The sequence below is a fragment of the Dermochelys coriacea genome, chromosome 24 (genome assembly GCF_009764565.3).
Source record: "Dermochelys coriacea isolate rDerCor1 chromosome 24, rDerCor1.pri.v4, whole genome shotgun sequence".
NCBI lineage: Eukaryota > Metazoa > Chordata > Testudines > Dermochelyidae > Dermochelys > Dermochelys coriacea.
This window is the reverse complement of record NC_050091.1, coordinates 10,788,224-10,813,339: the sequence shown is the minus strand read 5'-3', so window position 1 is coordinate 10,813,339 and position 25,116 is coordinate 10,788,224. Positions and strand designations below refer to the sequence as shown.

At 46.6% G+C, this 25,116-nt stretch overlaps 2 protein-coding genes and 1 non-coding gene across 5 annotated transcripts in view; all 3 read left to right on the top strand.

Moving 5' to 3' along the window:
• TAGLN2 (transgelin 2) overlaps positions 1–3,155 on the top strand; it is a 28,712-nt gene extending 25,557 nt beyond the window's left edge. The window contains exon 5 of the mRNA XM_043502111.1: positions 3,116–3,155. The gene's annotated coding sequence lies outside the window, so the exon portion shown is untranslated. The remainder of the gene's footprint in view (positions 1–3,115) is intronic.
• A 5,410-nt stretch (positions 3,156–8,565) lies between these two features.
• CFAP45 (cilia and flagella associated protein 45) overlaps positions 8,566–25,116 on the top strand; it is a 31,601-nt gene continuing 15,050 nt past the window's right edge. Inside the window, exons 1-4 of one of the 3 annotated variants that reach the window (XM_038383519.2) lie at positions 8,566–8,717; positions 9,194–9,319; positions 16,437–16,579; positions 21,182–21,326. In XM_038383519.2, coding sequence (XP_038239447.1) covers positions 8,715–8,717; positions 9,194–9,319; positions 16,437–16,579; positions 21,182–21,326 — 417 coding nt within the window. In that variant the 5' untranslated portion in view covers positions 8,566–8,714. The remainder of the gene's footprint in view (positions 8,718–9,193; positions 9,320–16,436; positions 16,580–21,181; positions 21,327–25,116) is intronic. The other 2 variants (XM_038383520.2, XM_043502095.1) reach the window with 2 other exon arrangements.
• On the top strand, positions 13,329–13,438 carry LOC119848163. The gene has a single exon (XR_005290196.1). It is a non-coding gene; the product is annotated as a U6 spliceosomal RNA (small nuclear RNA).

The window sequence follows — 25,116 nt, the reverse complement described above, 5'->3', positions numbered from 1 at the left end:
TATGGCTATAGAACCTTTTACTATTGGTTTTAATTCCCTTTGCAAGATCCAACTTTACTTGACTTTTAGCCTGTCTCACTTTATCCCTACATGTTCTGACTTCAATAAGGTAGCTTTCCTTGAGGATCCCTCCCATATTCCACTCCTTGTATGCTTTCTGCTCTCTTTCTTAATCACCTCTCTAAGATGCTTGCTCATCCAGCTTGGTCTACAACTCCTTCCTATGAATTTTTTCCCCTTTCTTGGGATACAGGCTTCCGATAGCTTCTGCAGTTTTGATTTAAAGTAATCCCAGGCCTCCTCTACCTTTAGATCCATAAGTTCTTCAGTCCAATCCACTTCCCTAACTAATTTCCTTAATTTTTGAAAGTCAGCCCTTTTGAAATCAAAAACCCTAGTTGCAGATTTATTTTTTGTTAATCCTTCCATTTAGTTTGAACTGAATTAGCTCATGATCACTTGAGCCAAGATTGTCCCCTACAACCATTTCTTCTATGAGGTCCTCGCTACTCACCAAAATTAAATCTAAAATGGCATCCCCTCTAGTCGGTTCAGCAACTACTTGATGAAGGAATCCATCAGCTATCGCATCTAGGAAAATCTGAGCCCTATTATTATTACTAGCACTGGTCCTCCAGTCTATATCTGGGAAGTTAAAGTCTCCCATGATCATGCAGTTTCCATTAGTATTTACTTTATTAAAGACATTAAAAAGGGCTTTATCCATATCCAGATTAGATCCCGGAGGTCTATAGCACACCCCAAGCACTATCGTAGGAGAGGCTTTACTAGTTTTCTTCCCCAATGTAATTTTTGCCCAGACAGACTCTGTCTTATCCATTGCATCGCTTCTTATTTCTTTACATTCTACCTCATCATTGATATACAATGCTACTCCACCCCCTTTACCTTTGTTTCTGTCTTTCCTAAACAGCACATATCCTTCAATACCTGTAGTCCAGTCTTGACTACTATTCCACCATGTTTCTGTTATCCCTATAATATCTGGTTTCACTTCCTGCACCAGTAGCTCTAGTTCCTCCATTTTGTTACCTAGACTCCTCGCATTGGTGTACAAACATCTTAATTTTTGCTGTTTGGCCTCGCTCACATTTTGTACCCTATTAGGCACAGTCATTCTACATCCAGTATAACCTATTAGACTAGTATCCACACCGCCCTCACTCCTTATATACATTCTCCTACCCACGGCTGTATCCATTCTTACTTCATCTTCTTCCCTCTCAATGCTAAAATCTGGCGTGGAGATTTTCTGGACATCTCCCATCCATCTCCCCTCAATTCCTAGTTTAAAGCTCTCTTTATCAGTTGTGCCAGCCTCGATCCTAGAAGTCTATTTCCTTCCCTACTCAGATGAAGTCCATCCCGAGAGAACTGACCTCTGTCCGTGAATGCCTCCCAGTGGCCATACATCCCAAAGCCCTCCTTATAGCACCACTGCCTAAGCCATCTGTTGACAGTCATAATCTTGTCAGACCTTTGTTGCCCTTCTCTAGGAACAGGAAGGATCCCGCTAAAGATCACCTGAGCCTCAATTTCCTTAAGCGTCTTCCCCAGCCTAGCATAGTCTCCCTTAATACTTTCCAGCGAGAATCTAGCCGTATCATTTGTTCCCACATGAAGGATAATTAGGGGATTCTTTCCCGCTCCCTTTAGGATCCTTTTCAACCTCAGGTCTACATCCTGTATCTTAGCACCCGGAAGACAGCACACCCTTCTATTCTCAGGATCAGCTCTAGTTACAGGCCTGTCTATTCTTCTCAATAAAGAGTCCCCGATCACATAGACCTGCCTTTTCCTGGTGACAGTGCTATTCTCCAGTGTCTCCCCTGTTCTCTCTGGCTGCAAGTTCTTTCCATTCCTATTTTCCCTTACAATCTTCTTCAACCCATCCTGTATCCTCCTGGGGCTCATATTTGGTGTAGTCTCCCTTGACTCTTCCCCTTTTTCTATAGGACTAGCCTCTCTTCTCTTCTTCCTTACCCTTCCACCTTCAACAAGTACCTGCTGAGCCCCTTCTTCATTTTCCAACTCTGCAAACCTGTTCCTAAGCTCTATTTCTCCTTCACTAGCCCGTCTTTTTCTCTGCCTGGTTCTTTGAGTCACATGTTTCCACTGACCACTTTCCTCATCCAGTCTCTCCTCAAAATTCCCCAGCCCTGGTTCCATCTGTGAGTCTGAGCTTTTCCCTTCAGATACCTCATATCTTTGCTCCATCATCTGCTCAAACCCCTTCCTAAACTCAACCAGACTTTCCACCTGCATCTCCAAACCTCGGATCTTTTCCTCCATCAGCTCTATCAGACGGCATTTCATGCGGAAAAAACTCTTACCGGTTCCCCCCTCCAGGATCATGTACATACCACAGCTTCCACATCCAGTCATCCTCAATGTGTCTTTCACTGCAGGAGTCACTCCCACAGCTGCCTCTGTATCTGTCATCTCCTTCCCACCTAAATCCTGTTAATCTGGGAAACACAAGCCACACCAAAAAGACCACAACCCCCCAGCAAAAGCAAACCCCAAACAAGCACCACAATTCAAACTCCCCTGTTTACAGCTCTGTTTGCTAGCTCCTGTACCGCTGCAGCTGTCTGTGCCGCTGCCTGACTGGCTGGCTACCTTTATAGGGACCATCTGCATGGGTAAGATCAGCTGAGGCACTTGGGCTAAAATCCCACAGGTGTAGATGCAAGGATTTGGGGATTAAGCATTCTTGGAGTGCCTGCTCTCCAGGGGCCAGATCAACTTTTTGTAGGCCCCCCCGGGGAACAATTGTGTAAGACAGCAGAGCGACACAGGAGTTGTCTTTCACACAGCAGCACAGGCTTTATTTACAAGTTTAAGTTGCAGATGGAGGTGGCTGCCACTAGGGCTCCAGCCATGGTAGCCCTAGAGCAGCGGTTCTCAAACTGTAGGTCGTGACCCCATTTTAATGGGGTTGCCAGGGCTGGCGTTAGACTTGCTGGGGCCCAGGGCTGAAGCCAGAGTCCAAGCCCCACCGCCCAGGGTGGAAGCTGAAACCAGAAGGATTCAGCCCTGGGCGGTGGGGCACAGGTTAGAGCCCCCTGCCCAGGGCTGACACCCTCAAGCTTTGCCCCCTACCCCACAGGGCGGTAAGGCTCGGGCTTCAGCCCTGCTACCCGGGGTGATGGTGCTCAGGCTTCAGTCCCCCTTCCCGGGGTCCTGCAGTAATTTTTGTTGTCAGAAGGGGGTCGCAGTACAATGAAGTTTGAGAACCCCACTCCTAGAGCAAAAGGCACACATACAAGTGTACCTCAAATCCATTATAAAAGAAAAAAATACAGAATAAAAGACAGTGGGTAACAAAAGCCAAAGCAGCGAAAACACCAGCTATGTGCTGCTCTCACTAAAAGGGAACCTTCACATTTCTCTCTCCCTAAAAGCAGTTTGAGAGTTGTCTTGGAATTCTATAACATCATATGGAAAAAAGGAGCGATACCAGTAGGGTGGAAACACGCAGCAGTAATTCCAATGTGAAAACCAGGCAAAGTAGCCATGAAAGTGGATGTCTATAGACCAATTACCCGCACGTCCTGTCTGGGTAAAATTACAGAGAGAGAATGGTGAATGAAAGATCAGTTGCCTATTTGGAAAACAATGGCATAATAGACAAGGTCAGAGTGGTTGCAGGAGAGGAAGAGGTACCATTGATCCCAGTGTTTAATTAACTATGAGGTAGAAAGCGTTCACGAGAGTGGTCTTTCTAGATATTGAAAAGGCGTGTGACATGCTGTTGTATAAAATACGTGGCCTAGAGATACAGGGAAGAATGTATGGGTAGATTAGAGAGACAAGGTGGGTGAGGTAATATCATTTATTGGACCAACTTCTGTTGGTGAAAGAGACAAGCTTTTGAGCTACACAGAGCTCTTCTTCAGGTCTGGGTGGATTAGACACTTTTTGAGTAAAAGGACCATGCAGGTCAGAGTTGGGAAAGTTATATCTAATGTACATAATATTGAAAATGGTACACCACAGGGAAGTGTTATCCACCCGATATTTAATATTATGATAAATGATCTCCCAAAATGAATAAGTACTGGGGTAGGTGTCATTCTGTTTACAGATGATTGTGCTCTGTGGGTTAGAAGCAGGACTGTTGGCATGGCAGAAAAGAGAATCAAAGTGTTACAACAGACCTCTGAGTGGGGAAATGCCTGGGGTTTTAAGTTCTCCATTGCTAAAAGCAAATGACTAATCTTTACAAGAAAGAAAAGATATAAAGGAATGTGAACTGCACCTGTATGGAAAACAGATATCGTTAAAAGGTTTAAATTCATATGGGGGTAATATCTGATACTAAATTACTTTGGAATGATCATATAGCTGATGTTAAAGATAAATATACATATAGTAAATATACATATAGATCATATAGCTGATGTTAAAGATTAACCTATATAAGAGTCTTGCTGGGACTAACCAGAGGGCAGATAAGAAAACACTGCTGAGGGTATATAGAGCCTTAATCTGAGCCATTACTGACTATGGCTGCCAAGGTTTTGGGTCAGCATCAAAATCAGAACTTAAAAAATTAGCTTTAATTCAAGCTAATTGCATGTAGCACATCTATTATAGCACCTATATGCAAACTACTGATAGCTTCTAGTGAAATGCTAGTTACACTAGGAATGAAACTACCAGACCTAACTTTTGGGGCCAGAGTTAACGGGAATTGCAATGATAGTATCAAACAAATATATCAGGATTGTGGGGAATTTGACAGGCAAATTATAGCACACTAGCAAAAGACAAAAACTGACAGCAAAAATAAATAAATAAATAAATAAATAAATAAAAAGTACATCAGAAGCAGGAAGCCTGCCAAACAATCAGTGGTGCCACAGGATGTAGGAGGTGTTAAAGGAGCTCTCAAAGGAAGACAAGGCTGTTGCAGAGAAGCTACAAGTTAAAAAGTCACCAGGACAAGATGATATTCATCCAAGAGTTCTGAAGGAACTCATATATGAAATAGCAGAACTACCATGTAACCTATCACTTAAATCAGCCTCTGTACCAGATGATTGGACGATAGCTAATGCAACGCCAAGTATTAGAAAAGGCTCCAGAGGAGATCCTGGCAATTACAAGCCCGTAAGCCTAACTTCAGTATCAGGCAGATTGGCTGAAACTATAGTAAAGTACAAAATTATCAGATGCACAGATTACCACAGTATGTTGAGGAAGAGTCAATATGGCTTTTGTAACGGGAAATCACACCTCACCAATCTATTAGAATTCTTTGAGAGTGTCAGAAAGCATGCGAACAAGGGTGATCCAGTGGATATAGTGTACTTGAACTTTCATAAAGCCTTTGACAAGATCCCTCCCTAAAGGCTCTTAAACAAAGTAAGCAGTCATGGATAAGAGGGAAGGTCCTCTCATTGATCAGTGACTGCTTAAAAGATAGGAAACAAAGGGTAGGAGTAAATGGTGGTTTTCACAGTGGAGAAAATTAAAGAGTGGGGCCCCCACAAGGATCTGTACTGGGGCCAGTGGTGTTCAACATATTCATAAATAATTCAGAAGAGGGGTAAACAGTGGGGTGGCAAAGTTTGCAGATGATAGAAAATTATTCAAGATAGTTAAATCCAAAACTGACTGCAAACAGTTACAAAAGGATCTCATAAAACGGGGTGACTGGGCAACAAAATGCAGATGACATTCAGTGTTGACAAGTGCAAAGCAATGCATATTGGAAAACATAATCCAAACTATACATACAAAATAATGGGGTTTAAATTAGTTGTTACCACTCAAGAAAAAGATCTTGGAGTCATTGTGGACAGTTCTCTGAAAACAACTGCTCAGTGTGCAGTTGAAGTCAAAAAAGCTAACAATGTCAGCAACCATTAGGAAAGGGATAAATAATAAGACAGTAAATATAATAATGCCTCTATATAAATCCTTGGTACTCTCACACCTTGAGTACTGCTTACAGTTCTGGTTGCCCCGTTTCCAGAAAAATATATTAGAACTGGAAAAAGTACAGAGAAGGTCAAGAAAAATGATTAGGGGTATGGAACAGCTTCCACAGGAGGAGAGTTTAAAAAACTAAACAGAGTGTTCAGTTTAGAAAAGAGATGATTTGAATGGTGTGAAGAAAGTGAATAAGGAACTACCCCTTCACATAACACAAGAACCAGGCGTCACCAAATGAAATGGTTTAAAACAAGCATAAGGAAGTACTTCTTCACAAAATGCAGTCAACCTGTGGAACTCATTGCCAGCTAGGGGGTGTTGTGAAGGCCAAAAGTATAACTGGGTTAAAAAAAAAAAGTTAGACAAGTTCATGGAGGATAGATCCACCAATGGCTATTAGCCAAGATGGTCAGGGATGCAACCCTCTGCTCTGGTGTCCTAAACCTCTGACTGCCAGAAGTTGGGACAGGACAACAGGGGATGGGTTCACTTGATAATTGCCCTAATCTGTTCACTCCCTCTGAAGCATCTAGCATCAGCCACTGCCAGTAGATAGGATACTGGGTTAGATGGACAACTGGTCTGACCCAGTACAGCCAATCTTATGTTTTGACCTCCTGAGGTCTCTTCCAACCCTAATCTTCTATGATTCTATGTTACAGTGTTAGAACTCCACAAGTTAAAAGTGTGGATGCAGAAACACAGGGAAAAACTAAATGGATGGAAGAAAAGGAGTATTTGTGACACCCTAGAGACTAACAAATTTATTTGAGCATAAGCTTTCGTGAGCTACAGCTCACTTCATCGGATGCATTTGGTGGAAAATACAGTGCGGAGATTTATATACACACACAGAGAACACGAAACAATGGGTTTATCATACACACTGTAAGGAGAGTGATCACTTAAGATGAGCCATCACCAGCAGCGGGGGGGGGGGGGGGGGGGAGGAGGAAAACCTTTCATGGTGACGCATGGCTGCTACTCTGAAACCTGTCATAAATGGATGGAAAGTTGCATGTCCAAATGTGGATTTAGATTTATTTTTATAAACTTAAAGAGTAAAAAAGAGACTGTGGGTATTAAAAATGAAGTGTACCATATATATATATATATGTGTGTGTGTGTGTGTGTGTGAAAATTGGTGTTGGGTTTACCAAAACTTTACAGATAGGTCCAAAAATGAAAACAGGAGGAGTCAGAATAGCGTATTTTACGCAAAAATTTGGAATTAGTACATCTAAAAGAATATTTGATTATATAGCTGTCTTGAGAGCCAAACTACTAGCAATAAATCCTAGCACTCAGCTGAAATTGGACTGTACATCCAGTAGTGGTAGTCATTTTTTTGGACTCAGTCTCAGGCTTTAGGGTGATAAAAAAGGTGTCTCAGTATGTAGAAGTGATTAATCAAAGAAATTATATTCCTAATAAGAGCATTAGTACAGAGATGGATACACATAGCATTAGCTTGGATCCCAGTGCATATTGGGATAACAGAGAATGAAATGGCGGACAAAGCTGCTAAAACGCTTTAAAAATGGAAAGACTGATGTAGAAATACCCATGAATGAACAGGAATTCAAGTCTCCTACAGAAAAATGGAAAAGAGGAATGGAAAAAAATCGGATTCGGATTAAAGAAAAGAGAGGAAGCAGCTTTTCTGAATTGTGCCCTAGAGTTGAGGATAACAAAATACTTCAAATCTTGGTTAGGAAAAGCCAGGTGCTTTGGTTCAGGATACTAACTGGTCAGGGTGGTTTAAACAAAGATCTTTTGCAATAACTAGATGCAAGGAAGGCTGATGCGCGCTCTCTGGGCGGGAGAAACAAGCGATCACCCCAGGAGGGCGTGTAAGTGCTTGGACAGAGCCAGGGAAAAGCTGCGGGAGGAATTCAAAGGTCTCAAGGCAACAGGAGGGAGGTTCCCCTGCTGGGAAGCTCCTGGGGCAGCAGCGAGGCGCAGAGAGGGACTGGCCCAGCACCCACGGGCCAGCCGGGGCACCGCAAACCGTGTAAGGGCCACAGCCGGGGGCAGCCACAGTCTGCTCTGCCCTGAGGCGAGGAGCCGAGCCAACAGACACCCCCGTGCCGCCTGCACGGGGGCCGAAGGCTGCAGCGAGCACGGGGGCAGGGGCCCGCTAGGCAGGGCTCGGGCCGGCCCTGGGCCAGAGGCGCTGGACCTAGGGGTGCTGGGGATGCTGCCATATCCCAGCTTGAAGCGGTTTCCGTCGTATCCAGGGTTTACAGTTTTGTTAGTCTCTAAGGTGCCACAAGTCCTCCTTTTCTTTTTGCGAATACAGACTAACACGGCTGCTCCTCTGAAAAAAAGTTTGGTTCAATGGCTCTCACCCGCCCCGCCCCGGGCAACCTGGGGCTCAGGGCAGCGCCGGGCACAGGGAGGGCGCAGCGCCGGGCACAGGGCGGGTCCCGCCCCGCTGCCCCAGCGCGCCCCCAAGCGGGTCGTTCTAGCACCAGCTCCTCCGACGCCTCCCTGGTGCCGCGCTCTCTGCAGTACAACCCCGCCCCCCCCCCGCCGTGGACTGACGCGGAAGCGGCCTTCCCCCAGCCAGGACTGCGGGGAGGGGGCGGGGCTGGCTGGGTCCCCTCCGGCTGACCCGCAACGTTCCACCCCGTGACTCCGGTTGCCTAGGAGAGGCCGCGGGCTCTGCGGTTGCCAAGGCGACCAGTCAGCCTCTGCGGGGCGTCCCTGCGCCGAGCCGGGCGGCCGCGGCGGCCCCAGCGAAGATGGTGAGAGCCCGGCCCCGGCCCCGGCCCCGCCCCGCGGGTCTCGTCATCCCGGCCCGGCTGCTCCCGCAGCGCGCTGGGACCTTTCCACTGACCCCTGACGACGGGCCGCGCCCCGGCCTCTTTCCCCGAGGGCGGGTTTGCCCCGCAGCCCGAGCCCAGCCGACTCCCGGGGCTCTCCCAGGCGGAGCCTTCAGCCCAGGCCCCCGCCTGCCGGCTCGGCTCCGCTCCCTGCGCCCGCTGGGGGGCGTCGCCCTCCCCTGCCCGCGGGCCAGGCCCCCCAGCCCCGCCGCTCCCTCGCAAGTGCCCGGCCGGGGCGGTGCGTGGATGTTGGGCCGAACCCCTTGTTCCAGGCCCGCCCCGAGGGCAGGGGCACGTCCGCATCCTAGGCTGAAACCTCTGGCTTCTAGGCTTGCGTTGGCCCCGTGCTGGGCGCGGCTGTGGCTAACGAGGGCTTGGGCTCTCTCCCTGCTTCCCAGCCGGCCAGCATGTCTGGCTCAATGAGCGCTTCATCCAGGGCATCCAACAGGTGCAGGACCCGCGCTCGCTACAGAACCAAGGCCATGAACTCGGAGGTGGACGAGAGCCTGTTTGGAATCGCCAAGGTAAGGAAAGGAGCTTGTATGGGCAACTGCCCCACCCTTTCGGTCTGTGCTCCTGTTGAGACGCCAGCTGAACAACGCAAACAATACTTCCGAAGCACAACCCTCGAGTATAAGCGCCCTAGAAAGAAACGAAAACGAATATACCCCCGTTAACTCCCTTCTTTCCTTGGATATACAAGATCTCCACTAAAGCACCTTTCCAGCTCCTTTATTGACGAGACTCAGGAAAGGGATTGTTTGAGGGCTCTTAGAAAGAGGCTTTTATAGCCTGTGCTGTCACTATAGGCAGGAGTAGTCAGCCCACGGGTGGCCCGTTGCTTACACTCTTGGTCCCACTGCAGTCAGGCTTTGAAAGAATCAGTTGTTCCTAATTAAATCCAACCATATTCTAATCTCTTAGGCCCAGAGTCACAAAGGGATTTGGGGGCCTGTGCCCCAATTTTGGGTACCACCATGATCTACAAAAAACCTGCTCAGCTGCTGCCTAGCCCTGTAGACATCTGAACTCCCTTGACAGCTGTTTTCATTGTAAAGATTTCCTAGATGCCTATGAGTCTGCCTCCGGGCACGCACGCTGCTACCTCATTCTAGGCGTCTCGATGCCCGAGATCCGTTGCAAACCAAAAACCAGGGGCAGATAGTTGCTCCTCCACCTACCTTGCCTGATCAAGTAAGTGTGCTTAGAGCGTGCCTACCACATCAGGCGCCATTCAAAATCCAGGAGGCGGGGGAGGTAGCAGTGATGATCGTACGAGTTTTAGCACAGTGGTTAGAATGCTCATCTGGGATATGGGAGATATACATTTAATTCCCCTCTCTGTCTGATGGGAGGCACCCTCAATCTCTCTTGTTGAAGCTGTTCCACTTACGATAAATGATTGAAGTATGACAGGGGTAGCCGTGTTAGTCTGTATCCACAACAATGATTGAAGAGTCACTGGAGTGGGGGTCGGGATCCTGGATTTCCCACCTTCCTGGTGGGTGTCCTAGCCGCTAGGCTATAGAGTCATTCTGATCCAGTTTCTCTCTGTCCTAACGATTATTTAATTAGTTAATCCAAAGTGGAATGGCTTCAACAAGTGAGACTGAGAAATCTCCAAATCAGACTATCACATAGCCCCGTGTTTGGGCACTTTCCTGAGAGGTAGAAGACCCCCCTGTTTCAATACTTCCCCGCTCCCTGTCCCCCATCAGACAGAGGGAGGAATTGAATCTGAATCTCTGACTGCTTGGATGAGTGTACTAACCACTGCTGTAAATGTTATAACACTACCATGCTTTATTTTAAATGGAATTAGGTGGGTGCCTAATTCACAGGAAATAGTTCAGGTGCCTAAGCCACTTGACTCCAGGAGAGCGGTGTGCAGCTCTGGGTCATATGCTTCCCTGCAGCCAAGGCTTTTAGGCACCTAACCCTGAAAGAGGCAGGGCTTAGGACACACCCCTCTCATTGATATCAGCCATTGGTTAGTTTAGGAGATTCCCTGCCTAACGTGCTTGCTTTTGTGGCTTGCATTCTCAGGCCTCTGTCTCTCCCCATTTGTGGTACAGTAATTCCTCATTTAATGTTGTAGTTATGTTCCTGAAAAATACAACTTTAAGTGAAACGATGTTAAGCGAATCCAATTTCCCTATAAGAATTAATGTAAATAGCGGGGGTTAGGTTCCAGGAAAGTTTTTTTTGCCAGACAAAAGACCACACACGCACACACACAAAATAAGTTTTAAACAAACCATTTAATGCTGTACACAGTGATGATAATTGTGAAGCTTGGTTGAGGTGGTGGAGTCAGAGGGTGGGATATTTCCCAGGGAATGCCTTACTGCTAAATGATGAACTAGCTGCCCTCAAGGGTTAAGTAGTTATTAATGGTTTCAGAGTAGCAGCCGTGTTAGTCTGTATTCGCAAAAAGAAAAGGAGTACTTGTGGCACCTTAGAGACTAACAAATTTATTAGAGCATAAGCTTTCGTGAGTTACAGCTCACTTCATCGGATGCATTTGCCTCACACTCTACAAAGCAGCACGAATGGAGGGAGGGGACACAGCATGGAGGGAGGGGAGACAGCTTGGCAGACAGAGACACAGGCCCTGTGTGTGAAAGAGAGAAATGCGCATTTCCCCTTTAAGTACCTGACACCACTCTTAAGTACATTACCTTGTTAAGTTAATCAGCAAGCTGAGACTGCAGCAGTTGCTGCCAGAAAGCTCCCTCTGTCCTGAGCCCCGTTGTGTGTCCCCCCCCCACCCCGCTCTATGGAGATGGGGTAAGCAGGGTGCAGGGGGACACCCTGACATTAGCCCCCCTCTCCCTCTGAAAGCAGGAGGCTCTGGAGAGCAGCTCCAAGGTAGAGGGTAGGAGCAGCACATGGCAGAGGGGGAGGGACAGCTGAACTGCTGCAATTGATAGCCTGCTGGGCGGCTGCTGCACAGGGAACTTAGGGGAGTGGGGATCTGATGTGGGTCTGCTGGTTCACCTGGTTCCAAGCCCCCACCAGCTAGCTGCAATGGGCTGCTCTTCCTGCAAGCAGTGGACAAAGCAGGCGGCTGCCAAAGACATTATAAGGGAGCATTGCACAACTTTAAATGAGCATGTTCCCTAATTGATCAGCAAGTAACAATGAAACAATTATGTTAACCGGGACGACTTTAAGTGAGGAGTTACTGTATAGGGAATCCCAGCACCTTACTTGGACTTGGTAGGTTCCATGGGTTGTTCCAGTGATTTCCTGGATGCCTAAAATGTAGGCATTGTAACACGCAAGTCTCGTTATGGCTCTGGACTTTCTTGCTTGTCTTCACTGATTTAAAAAAAAGGTGTGGGATGTTTTTTGTTCTTGTTTTTTCTAAAGCTCAGGGTAACTAATTCATGTGAGTTATCCCAAAGTAAAAACACCATGAAGACAAGGCACTTTGGCCCAGATCTACAACCCCAGACTTTGGCATCTAGACCCAGATTCCCAAAGGTACTTAGGTGTTGCAATACCTAATTATTAGGTGCCTAGAAACACTGGAAGAACAATGGTATCCACAAAGCCTGAATTAGGCCCCCAGGCTCCCAACATGCTAGGCAAGGAGCCATCTAAGCTAGCCAGTAGGATATGCTGGCAAGAAGGGTGTGTCTTAAGTCCCACCCCTCTCATGGAAGTCCAGACACCAAGTACCTAAGTCTGTTTATCAATGCACAAATGGGAATCTGTCTCCTGGAGTCGGGTAGTTTAGGCTCCTAAATGGTGGTGGTGGTGGTGGTGCTGCCTTCTCCCTTGTAACTTTAGGCCACTAATTGGAGCACTCATCTAGGATGTAGGAGACCCAAGTTCAATTCCCGACTTTGTCTGATGTGGAGAAAGGATTTGAAATGGGGCTGGAGTGGGGCCAGTCTCAGGTCTCTCAGGAGAGTGTCTTAACCGCTGACCTACGTAATAGTCTGATGTGGGTATTCCTCAATCTCTCCTGTTAAAGCCATTCCATTTTGGATTAAATAGTCATTGGGGCAGAGAGAGGGAATGGCTTTATAGCCTGGGGGGAAATATGAGGAGGACGGATTTCCCTTCTCAAGTGTCTTAGCCATTGAACTATGGGATATTCTGATATGGGTTCCTCCCTTTCTCCTGTTGAAATAGTTCTACTATAATGAAATAATTGAATATTCTCAATAATTAAATATTCATAGACTCATAGGAGCACAGGGCTGGAAGGGGCCTTGAGAAGTCATCAAATCCAGTCCCCATTGCTGAGGCAGGACCAAGTAAGCCTAGACCATCCCTGACAGGTATTTCTTCAATCTGTTCTTAAAAACCTCCAATGTCGAGGATTCCGCAACCTCCCTCGGAAGCCTTTTCCAGTCATAACTCTCCTTATAATTAGAATGTTTTTCCCAATATCTAACCTGAATTCCCCTTGCCACAGATTAACCCATTACTTCTTGTCCTATCTTCAGTTGACATGGAGAACAATCAATTACCAGTCTCTTTATAACAGCCCTTAACAGTCCTCAAGTATGTTACCAGGTTCCCCTCGCTTCGGCAGCACATATACAAAAATTGGAACGATACAGAGAAGATTATCAGGGCCCCTGCACAAGGATGACGTGCACAGTCGTGAAGCGTTCTCATTTGTCTTTTCTCAAGTCTAAACGTGCCCAGTTTTTTTAACCTTACTCATAGGTCGGATTTTGTAAACCTTTTTATAATTTTTGTTGCTCTCCTCAGACTTTCCAATTTGTCCACATCTTTCCTCGTGTGTGGCACCCAGGACTGCACACACTACTCCAGCTGAGGCCTCACCAGTGTTGAGCAGAGTGGGCAGTCACCTCCCATGTCTTACATATGACAATGCTGTCAATACACTATAGATGACATTAGCCTTTTTCATTACTGCATCCCATTGCTGACGCATATTCTATTTGTGATCCACAATAACCACAGATCCTTTTCAGCAGTGGCACCACCTCCTAGCCAGTTATTCCCCATTTTGTAGTTCTGCATTTATTTTTCTTTCCCAAGTGAAGTACTTTACACTTATTGTTATTGAATTTTATCTTCTTATTAATTGGGGCAGACACAGAGCAACAGTCATTCCACAGTCCGGTGGTTAGGACGTTCACCTGAGAGGTGGGGAATCCTTGTTCAAATCGCTTTGTCTCATCAGGCAGAGGGGAAATTGACCAAGGATCTCCCATATATTGGGTGAGTACCCTGACCACTGGGCTAAAGATTATAAGAGTGGTTGCCTTTCTCCGTCGACCCTAGCCATTGTGTGTATAGTTAGGGAGACCCTTACTCATTCTCATAAGAAACAGCTGAGGCACCTAAGCCATCTGACTCCACGAGAGTAGTTCCCGTCTCTGGATCCCAAGCAGAGAGAGGCACTTCCCTTGCAGCCCAGATTTAGGTGCTGAACTCTGAAGGGCGGGGGGCTAGGACATGCCCATCTCGTCGGCAAGCTTAGATGGTACCCTGCCTAACATGCTGGTTTTTGTGAGTCACAGTATAAGGCACCAGTTTATTGTAGTGGCGCCTAGGTGCCTAACTCGGACTTTGTGGATCACAGTGTTTGTTCCAGTGATTTTCTAGAAGTCTAAAAGTTAGATGTTGCAAAGCTTGGTGTTGCCATGCCTAAGTCCCTCTGTGGATCTGGGCCTTTAGTTTTACCATGTGGTAAACTAGGTGAGGTCAGCACTATACCCACTCCTGAGGCTTATCTCCCAGTGAAACTAGTGCCTTGTCTTCACTGGGTTTTCCCCATGGGATAGCTCATGTGCTATATACTCCTTTCTAGCAAAGAAGGCAAGGCTTTAGTGGCTACTTAGTCAACACAGATTGAGAACATCTTTATTCAGTCACTAGGGGAAGAGCTGTATAAGCCAGGAGCGGCTGCTGGCTCCCAGTCCCATAAGTGCTGATTGCTGCACTCTAGCAACTTGTGAAGGACGTGTTCCATTCATTTATCCAAAATGGCTGTTTTGGGCTAAAACTTCCTATTTCTGCCTCACTCCCAAGATGATTCTTTCAGAGACAATCGAGTAAAACCCTTTTGGCCATTTCTGGGTTAGGAAAGCAGAGGTAGAAAATGTGGTTAAATGAACAGTAACTGCCCTTTCACACTTCAGGCTTCTCAAGAGGCACCCTGGTTCACAAGGAGGAGGAGTCCAGCTTTAGCTGGGGAATAAGTATTGGCCTGAAGTCTGGTACTTGCTGTATTAAAGGCCAGACTAGTGCCAGAAGAGCTCTAGACAGGTTTATGATCTGATATCACACAAGCTCCCAGGCTGATATTGTTTTTCAGCAGGGAGTTTATTGTAGTAATCACAGTAGCATTAATTGAGTTCCTTGATATGTGTGACAGCACAGAGTAAACACAGCCACTCAATGATGAGTTGGGATCAAGAGGAACTGAGATTGGCTGACTCAGTCACAGACTGGAATAAATGACACTGTTTTCTTTGTGTTAAAGGGTAGGTAATTCAGTGCTAACACTGTTATTTCATCATTTGCCACTTAGACGCTATATTGACAGGTAGATTATATTAATCTTGAGAATTCTGTCACAGACAAATCAGGATGATCCAAAGTTACAATCCCCAGAGCAGCATTTATCTTAGCCACATTGCACATCCAGGTGTGCAAAGAGCTTTGAGGCACTGCAGACACAGCACTATTCAGTACGCTGCATTCACCACCCCGGGACCATTCTGCACTGGGTCTGTCCCAGCACCACAGTCCATCTCTGATCTCCAGGAGTGCTGCATGGCTCAGTTAGCATTGTTCTGGAGACCATCACCTTTCACAAAAAGAAAAGGAGTACTTGTGGCACCTTAGAGACTAACAAATTTATTAGAGCATAAGCTTTCATGAGCTACAGCTCACACGAAAGCTTATGCTCTAATAAATTTGTTAGTCTCTAAGGTGCCACAAGTACTCCTTTTCTTTTTGCGAATACAGACTAACACGGCTGCTACTCTGAAACCTGTCACCCCTGGAGTGTGCTGGATTGTGCACTAGGTGGCAATGTCAGCTCAAATGAATGGGGGCAGGACCAGCTTTAGGGAAAGTTATTCTTTGGAAGGTTCATTTCTAGGGCTGAATTAATCTATTCTGCAGGATCCAGTGTCTGTGACGGGGCTGGATGGTTGGCTCCTACAGAATCCAAACCTCGTCCTCACTCCTTTCTGCTTTTAGCTTCTTGCTTCTGCCAAGCCCCAATTAGAGTAAGTACGGCTATTTCTGGGGCATTAGGCAGGTGGATTGTGAACAATGTCAGCTCAATTCAGCCATATGTTCATGGAATAGGGCTGATGCTGGCACCTAAACAGCTGTTAGGAGAGAATATCCTTCAGGTTCTGGTGACTGGGGCTAGAAAGGGGCTGGGTGTTTGGCCTGGATTAGAACCAGGTGAAAAGCTTCAGCTCCAGTTCCCTGACCTAGTAGTCTATCAGGATGTTTGCCAGAAAGGGTCATGAATGTTCTGTGGTAAGTTAGTGCTTGGGGGTTAGTGCTCATACAATTGTACAGCCGTGCACAGGAGCCAGGGGAGAGACACATCAGGATTCCAAAGGTGTGTTTTGTGTGGGGAGCAATGAGCAACCCTGAGAAGACCCCACTTTCTTTTTCTTTCAGAACCTGCAGCGATCAGGCTCTGGCAGCCCCCCAGTAATCTTACGGGATGTGCAGACTGTCCAGAAATCACCCTCTGCCTGTGGCTGGGGCCACAAACCTGAGACCATCCGCCTCATCACCAGGGACCTCATCCGTGATCTCATGTAAGCCAGCACCTGAGCTTCTGCTTTGACATTGTGTTAGGGACCCCATGTGGCTGCATGCCTGTCCCATTAAAGTGCTACAGTGCTAGGCTAGCCCTTACTGTGTAGTGTCCTGTAGATGAAGCAAGTGGCAATCCCCTGGAATGCCTGGTCTGAGGTGTGAAGTGAGTTACGCACTGTGGAGGGGAGTGACTCCTCCTGAGAGCCAGTCAGAGAGCACTGTTAGCACCCTGCTCTATAAAGCTCCCTCCCTCAGTGGCCACATTACAGGCCCCTCTTGTTCAATCAATAGTATATGCTGGGCAGGAGCAGCACAGAGGACCTTCAGGACATAAGCAGTGATTGGTCAAACATATGTCCCCGTATGTGTGAAAGGCAGCTTAAGTACAGAAAATAGTGCATTGTCAACACCCAGCAGACAGGGCTGTGGATTGCTCCAGGAATGTTTTCTAAGCAGGACTGAAATGTAAAAGAAGGGCCATGATTACTCATTAAAGAACCTGCAGCACTTTGCAAGAATAGGGCTATTGTCTGAATTGGTATTTAGCCAGGACAATTACTTTCTGCCTCACTAAATTTTACCTGCAGTTTTAACTTCATGCAGGCTTCTTCACCTCCTGGCTTGAACTGTTGTGTACTGTGCATTGTTAAACAGCCATCACATCTCACTCCAGAGGTGGGTTCATTTTTGTGGTAGGTGAAATGACCCAAGACACTCTGGTTAACATTTTCGAGGGTGGCTACTGATGTTGAGCACTCCAATTTTTTGGGCACCCAGTTTGAGACCCCTGAGAGCTGACTTCTACAGATGCTGAGCAGCCAGAGCTCCAACAGAAGTCAATGGGAGCGCCTGAAAATCAGGCCCAAGCTGTCTCAGACTGGGCAACCAAACACTGAGGCACCTTAGGTTAATGTCTCATTTGACAAGGTGGCTGTTTTGGATCCTCTGGGATGAAAGGTTCTAAGTATAGCAATGATATTATTATTGCTATTACCATTCTTTGAAGTGTTTCTGGAATCCTGTCTGCCTCTGTCATCTTTGAAGAAATCGTTCAGCAGGTATCACTATTTATGTGGGTAGATGAAAGGCAACATATAATAATACTACTAATAATTTATTAAATACTTAGCACTGAACATCTTCAAAGTGCCTTACACATTCTCTTCTATTCAAGTTCTTGTACCGCGCCCATCACCATGGTATCTGAGTAATACACAGAGTCATTTATTTTTTAGAACTCCCCTAGGAAATAGACCTATATTATCCACATTTTACAACTGGGAAAATGGGGGCACAGTCAGCTTCCTCTAGGTCACGCATTGAGTCAGCTGCAGAACCTGGTCTAGAATTCAGTTGCTTCTGTTTCCTCGTTCTGTTCTCATTACAGGAAACCACACTGCCTTATATAAAGATATTAACCCTTTAAGGGTCATTTGTCAGCCGTGTGTGTCGCATACAGCTGTTTTCTGTTTCCTGGTTAGGAGAGTGTCCTTATATTTTCCTGGTATCTTCTGTCCCTAGAGACTCAATACACTTTGCAATCTCAACAAACTGCCATACAAACTAGGCACAGGGATTACATCATCCGTTTACATCATCCGTTTCTGAAATGCAAAGATCACTGGGGTTATTATTATGCTTATAAGAAGCACACGGAATCTTTTTCAGGGGAAAAGGCAATACGCCATGTTTATTGGATATACAACAATTAGCATATGCATTCAAATACATACACACACTATCCTGCCAGTCAATGTTATAGTTACCAGTCCAGAGTCCAGATCAATCTAGTGGACAGCTAGGTTGATCACAGGTAGAGAGGAGCCGGGTTCTGTCGGTCGCGACATGATGCTCCAGGGAAATTTTGGCTAGACGAACCCAAAGTTTTATGGCAAAGCACCCTGTTTATATAGTTGTTGTTTTTTGTTTTTGTTTTTTTTATTGGGACCAATGAGTTTTGCACCGTTATGCTGTAATCAATAGCCGTTTGAGTGCTTGTTTTTTTAGATTTTTTTTATTTTATTTTTTATTCCTTTCATTAGTCTTTCAGGAGAGACATGCTAGTTTTGATTACAGTTATTTTGTCCCCATTGATGGGTGTCTGCCACATCTTTTAGAGTCGCCTTCCTCTGACATCTCAATAGGGGTGTGTTGCAATCTCCTGGCACCTTTATGTCCATCCTTAATTCCTCCCTAGAATATCTGGTCCGGTGATGACCTTTACACTTATTTTCTAACACACACATTCCTCATTCACACACACAACAGGATTGATTTACATAAAGCATTGAACAGGAACATTAAATTGCAATGCAAAAGAAAACAATCATTGCATTTTTTTTTTTTACTTTATTTTAAAATGCTAAACCTACAACAAAGTGGTGATCTTAAAGGTCTGTCACTGCCTTGAAATTAGCTTCAGACACAAGATTTTGGCTAATACATCTTTATCAATGGCACACTAGGCCATTCCTTTCTGCTTTCAGAAAGGGTGGCTGGCAGAGTATGATCAATCATACATCAATACATTTAATGCATGCTACATTATTATTTTTTATTATAATTATACAAAATACAAACACAAAATCCTACTACTACAGTGGAGGACAACAGCTGTTTGACAGTGCACAGCAGTGCTGACCTGCTGTTGAGGACAGGTAGTGAAGATGATCATGTCCCACTGAAACTGGTGAAAGCACCAGGATGACAGTTGAGCTGCTTTCACAAAAAGTTGGGAAATTCAAGTCTGACTCTGAAATGTTTTGAACTTCTTTTATCAGGGGCTAAATAGCTCCACACGTAGTGTTTTTGTGATTCAAGTCAAACTTGTGGGGAGTCCACAGGAAATGACCTGTTGACATCATGCTATTACAGATGCACCTTGTGCTGTTCGGTACCATGTGGTTTTATCCAAACTCCATATAGATCAAATCCAGTCCCTGGAGGAAAGCTGGCCTATAGGCTTTGGGCTTAGGCTTAGTCATGATTGTCTTTGTGCTGCCCCTCTCTCTCGTGTGCATGTATGGCATCTGCAGAGCAACATTCTGTAGATGCACTTGCAGGTCAATAAGCCATTTCAAAGCCTGCTCTTGATGTTGTGGATGTCACCCAGTTCACCTTGGAATCCGTATTTGGGGTTCTGCATTATGACATGTTTGATGGTTTCGATGTTTACACTGGAGTCGCACGAAAGGGAGTCTTTGATTTTCTGCACTTACACAGTATCACTGGAGATATCTAAACACCGTCACTCTTGGAGTGAGGTCAGTTTGCCCAGCATGTGATAGCTGCTCTCCCTGGGGTTTGGGGATCTTCCTTCTCCACAAACCTGACAGTGCTTCTCCTGAAGCACCTTTGCCTACTCCCTACACTAGACTAAGCCCAGGCACTTTGGCCCATATACACAAAGGTCCAGATTTGGGTTCCACAGCAGTTCACCAGATCCCTGCTCAGCTGCTGCCTAACCCTGTGGACACCTACATGTTCATTGTAAAAGTCCCCAAGGCACCTAAGCTTTTGCCTCGGGGCACGGACACTGCTCCCATGGGTGTTTGGGTGCTTGCCTATTTCCTAATGTGATCCTCAAACCTATCCTGCCTGCAGGGCCTGCTCTGATCTGTGTGCTCTGAGAATGCCTAACTCCACAAACTGGCCAGAGCGAGGGGACATGGAGGAACTCCCCCAAACCCTTTAGTGCAGCAATTATGAACCCACCTGGGTGTGGGAGACTCTGATTCAGTTCCCCCTTTTGCCTGATGAGGAGAACGGATTTGAACAGGGGTTTCTCACCTCTCAGGTGAGTGCCCTAATCACAGGGCTATGGGGTGTTCTGGAGCAGGGCTCTCCATATCTCCTGGTGAAGGTGTTCCATTTTGTATAAATAATGAAATAGGCATTGGGCCAAAGGCAGTGCCAGTGACTTTACACCCAAATCCCTTCTCTACTCTGTGGCACATGATGGCTAAAGATTGCAAGGGAGGCCTCCTCCTTCCCCTCCCATTTTGTATGGAGTGAGGCATGTGCCACTCTTCTTGCAAGAAGTGGCTTAGGCACCTGACTCCAGGAGAGGGAACTCAGATGTGGATCCCAAGCAGAAATAGGTGCCTCCCACTAGCCCAGGCTGAGGAGCCTAAGTCCTGGAGAGGGGTGGGGCTTAGAACACGCCCCTCTTGTCAGTACCTGTGATTGGCTAGTTTAGACAGCTCCCCACCTAGTGTGCTGGCCTTGGGGGATCTCATTCTCAGGCACCTATCTCTCCCGATGCATTGTGGGCCCAGGCACCTAATTCAGGCTTTGTGGATTCCACTGGGTGGCAGGGTCCAGATCTTAGGCATTGACATGCTCAACGTGGCAATGTCCTTTGTGGATCTGGGCCCTCTTGTATGTGGCTCTGCTGACTCGCTCAGTCACTCACATGGTCCTTCCATGGATCCGGTAACCCTTATTGCAGGCAGCACCACAGGGTCTGTTCTCCACACAGGAAACCACTAGACATTGCCCAGGCTGACATGTGGTTATGGGGAAGTGTGTGCGAGGTGTGGGATAGGGAAAATCCATGTCAGTGACTCTGCTTTCTGTGCCCTGCTCACTTGTTCTGCCAGTGTTCCTGCAGAGGACCCGTCAGGAGAATCCCTCATTATGAGCCCAGAGGATTACCACCGCATTAAGACCGCATCCCGAGTCCTGACCAAGGAGGAGCGTGAGGCCAGCATAGCAGCCCTCAAGGCAGAGAAGGAAGCTGTTATAGTATGTGTCTCCTGTTGCTTCCTTTTGTCAGCTGGTTTGTAGGCAGATTCCAGGATGCTGTTTGAAATGGCCATGTAGGGTTGACTTGCTGGGGAAAGGCTCACTGAAGGGCCTACGGCAGCCACCCCAGGCATTCCTGGTGTCCTGCGTCCAGCTGTCGCCTGCCAGAGGTCATTGGGTTAGACAGAGAGGGAGGTGGGTGTGACATTCCCCTCTGGTGTTGTGTGGACCAGTGATCTGCTAGGCCAATAAAGGCCACTCCCATCCTTGACTCTGGGAGCCAGCCTTACCCTGCTCTGCGGTGAGAACCCCACTCCTGGGCCATTCATGCACAGCCTCTGGCATGTCAGCTGTTCCCAGCTACTTGCAAGCAAATGACACTAGCCAATATCTAGACACAACCCTGGGAACCTCAGTCTTGCAGTGTCCAGTTATGCCCATTTATGCCAACTGGACGCTGCAAACTTATATAAGTTCATCAATTTAACAAAGAAATTAATATGTACCAGGCTTCTTATCCCAAGGGGAGCCTCTGACACTGCAAACCAAACACACTGCTTCAGGTAGGATAAACAAACAGATTTATTAACTATAAAGATCAATTTTAAGTGATTATAAGTCAAAGCATAACAAGTCAGATTTGGTCAAATGAAATAAAAGCAAAACGCATTCTAAGCTGATCTGAACACTTTCAGTGTCCTTACAAACTTTGATGCTTCTCACCACAGGCTGGCTGGTTACTTTTCAGTCAGGCTCGCCCCTTTGATCAGCATTTCATCTGGGCTTTGCTCCCCCCACCCCCTTCAGTGTCAGGTGAGCATTACCTCATTGCAGTCCCAAACTGCCCAAAGGAAAGGGGTGACTGCCTCAAGGGTCTAACAGATTCTTTCGTTGCTGCCTAAGCCAGTGTCCATTGTTCCTGTGAGGCTGGGCTGGGGTTGTCTCATCCATGCCCTGACGAGGTGTGAACTGCCTCTCTGTTCTTGGAGAGTTTTTGCATGGGCTTGCTTTAAGCCATGAGGATACATTTTCAGCCTCATAACTATGTACTATGTCCCTCATACCTATGTATGAAATTATAACCTTTACTGCAACAATTACTATAACATCACTATAAGAACCATGCTCAGTGTATTAGGAGCTTTCCGAAGACACACAACATGACAAACTTTGCATTGGATACCACACAATCGTTTTATAAAGATGAACTTGGGGGTGTAAGGTGTTCCCCCAGGTTACAGAGCATCACACCTCCCCTCTTATTTAGTGACTAACCCTCTTGCAGAAAGCTTTCTCGAAGGAAGTTTGTTGTTATAGTTCTCTTGGCATCCTGCCATTAAGGCCATGAGGCAGCATGCCTCAGTTTCCCCAGTCACACAGCAAACCAGGTGTGTTGTTTTTTTATGGTTTCTCTGTTGTGATAAGCTTTAAACCTGTTTTCAGGTATTAATTGATAAATAGCATTATCATAAGGTTTAACATCTATGTTGAAATTCTTATCCACAAAACTTAACATTAATACCAAAATTTTTATCACAGATGGGTGTTTACAAATATCTTTGATACCATGCCCTCTGTTCAGTTAGTGTAGTTTGAGATTAGTTTGTTCATTACCCTAGTGTCCTTTGACTCTCTCCCATGTAATTAGTCACTGGCTTTTTTCCCTCCAGTGTTTCCCTTTGTGTGGGCTCTTAATTTAATCATGTTTCTGGCATTTTGGTATCTTAGGGTCTGGGAAGATAAGGGTCTAGGTCCTCGAAGGCCCTTTGGGGAGCTGTCTCCCAACCCCAGGACTGTACATATGTAGGTAATTGAGCTCCCCTTTTGGGGTTACCCTGTGTTTCTCCCTCCCAGCACTGAGTCCTTCCCTGCCCCGAGAGGGCTGTGATCTGTGCTCTCTGGGCTATGTGTATTTACCCTTTGATCAGATTCACCCTTTCCCAGCAGCTTTCCCATAACTGCTCTCTGTGTCTCACCAGCCTGGGGGAAAGCACCCCCACTTTGGTGAGTAGGGTCGTCTGCCAGAATATGTAAACAAAATGAAAGATTTGTTGAGAAAATGGGTGAGGGGTAAGGAGGTGGCAAGTTTTGAGGGAATGTTGGATCTTGTTGCTCAAGAGCATTTCCTAAGCATATGTGAGGCTGATGTGAAGCAGTGTCTATGGGACAAAGATGAGCAGACTCGGGAGTCTATTGAGGGCAGGCCCCAGAAAGAGGGGTTTAAAACTGGTGGGAAGGGAGGATCCCATTTTACCCCTGGGAAGAGAGAGGGGGGCTGGGAGCCTAAACAGTCTCTTGCCCAAAAACATTCCTCTACTGACAGGTTTCAGAGTAGCAGCCATGTTAGTCTGTATCCGCAAAAAGAAAAGGAGTACTTGTGGCACCTTAGAGACTAACAAATTTATTTGAGCATAAGCTTTCGTGAGCTACAGCTCACTTCATCGGATGCATGCAGTGGTAACTCTCATCCCAAATCTCATGTAAAAGCAGAAGAGGCCAGAATGTGCGATCAGTGTAATTACACTGATCTCCTGAGGAACAGATGCCCTGTGCTAGGAGGAAGCAGGCAAACAATAGCTTATGTTAGTTCTGCTGTCCTCAATACAGAAACCCCCCAAGCAATGGAAACCTATCATACTGGTTCTGTGAGGTTAGCCTCTGCAGAACCAGATATGGAGCATGTTAAGGCTGTCCAAATTGATGGCAGGGAATACTCGGAGCAGAGGGATACAGGGGCCTAGATCTCTCTGTTTAAGCAGAGTGTGGTCCCAAAGGCCACTATGTTGCCTGGCCAAATGGGAGAGATTGTCGGGGTGGGTGAAAGCAGATTCCTCATACCACTATCTAAAATCCATTGGTTTGGAAAGGTTTGGAAAGTGTTTTGACTGTGGGGGTAATGTAACACCTCCTATTTGACCTGCTCCTTGGTAATGATTTTTTTCAGTGTAGCTCAGGTTAAAGTATTTGCCTGCAACAGGAGGGAGTGTTATGCTGGGACCCGTGAGGGGAAGGGGAAGGTCTCAGGAACTGCTGAGAGAATGGGAAAGAGTCTCCTTGATTCTTCTGCAGCGGGAGGAAGCAGTGTGCTTCCAGGTGGGAGGGTGGTTGAGACCAACTCCTGCACTGCAGCTGGAGGCAACACCACATCAGGAAGGGATGGGAGTGTAATGCCTGCCAGAGAGAGAAGAGTTCAGGTTGTTAGCTGCTAGCAGGTCACAGCTGAACCAGAGGCAAAACCAGCTCTAGGGAGCAGAGAGCAATGTGTCCAGAGGAGAGCCCGGAGAACAGGGGATCTCAGAAACCACTGAAGTGGGTGAGGATTCCTGTGACTCTGTAACACAGGGAAGCAGGGTGCTTCCAAGTATGGGAGGAGCTGAGACTAGCTCCTTTCCAGCAGAAGGCAACATGTCCTCAGGCATAGGGGCAGGAGAGGTGCTGTCAGGGATTAAGGAAACTGTCCCAGTTGTTAGCTGACAGAGTTCTCCAGCTGAAGGAAGGGGCCCAGAGGAGGAAACTGGGGAAGGAATAGTGGGGGTACAGGAATGTCTCCTCACTAGTCACTTGTGTCCTGGGCATCCTGCCCCTAGGAGGATGGCTGGGTCAGCATCTGTGCACCCAGGCACTCAGCCTGTGACCCAGGTTTTGAGAAGGAACGGTGCTACTGACCTCCTGGAGGGGAGCAGTCACACAGCTGACTTCTCAGGGACAGAGACGGGGTGATGGAGGGTACCCAATCCAGATCCCAGTTTTTCAGGATGCTATTCCTGATAAGTTTTTGGAAAGTAACTGT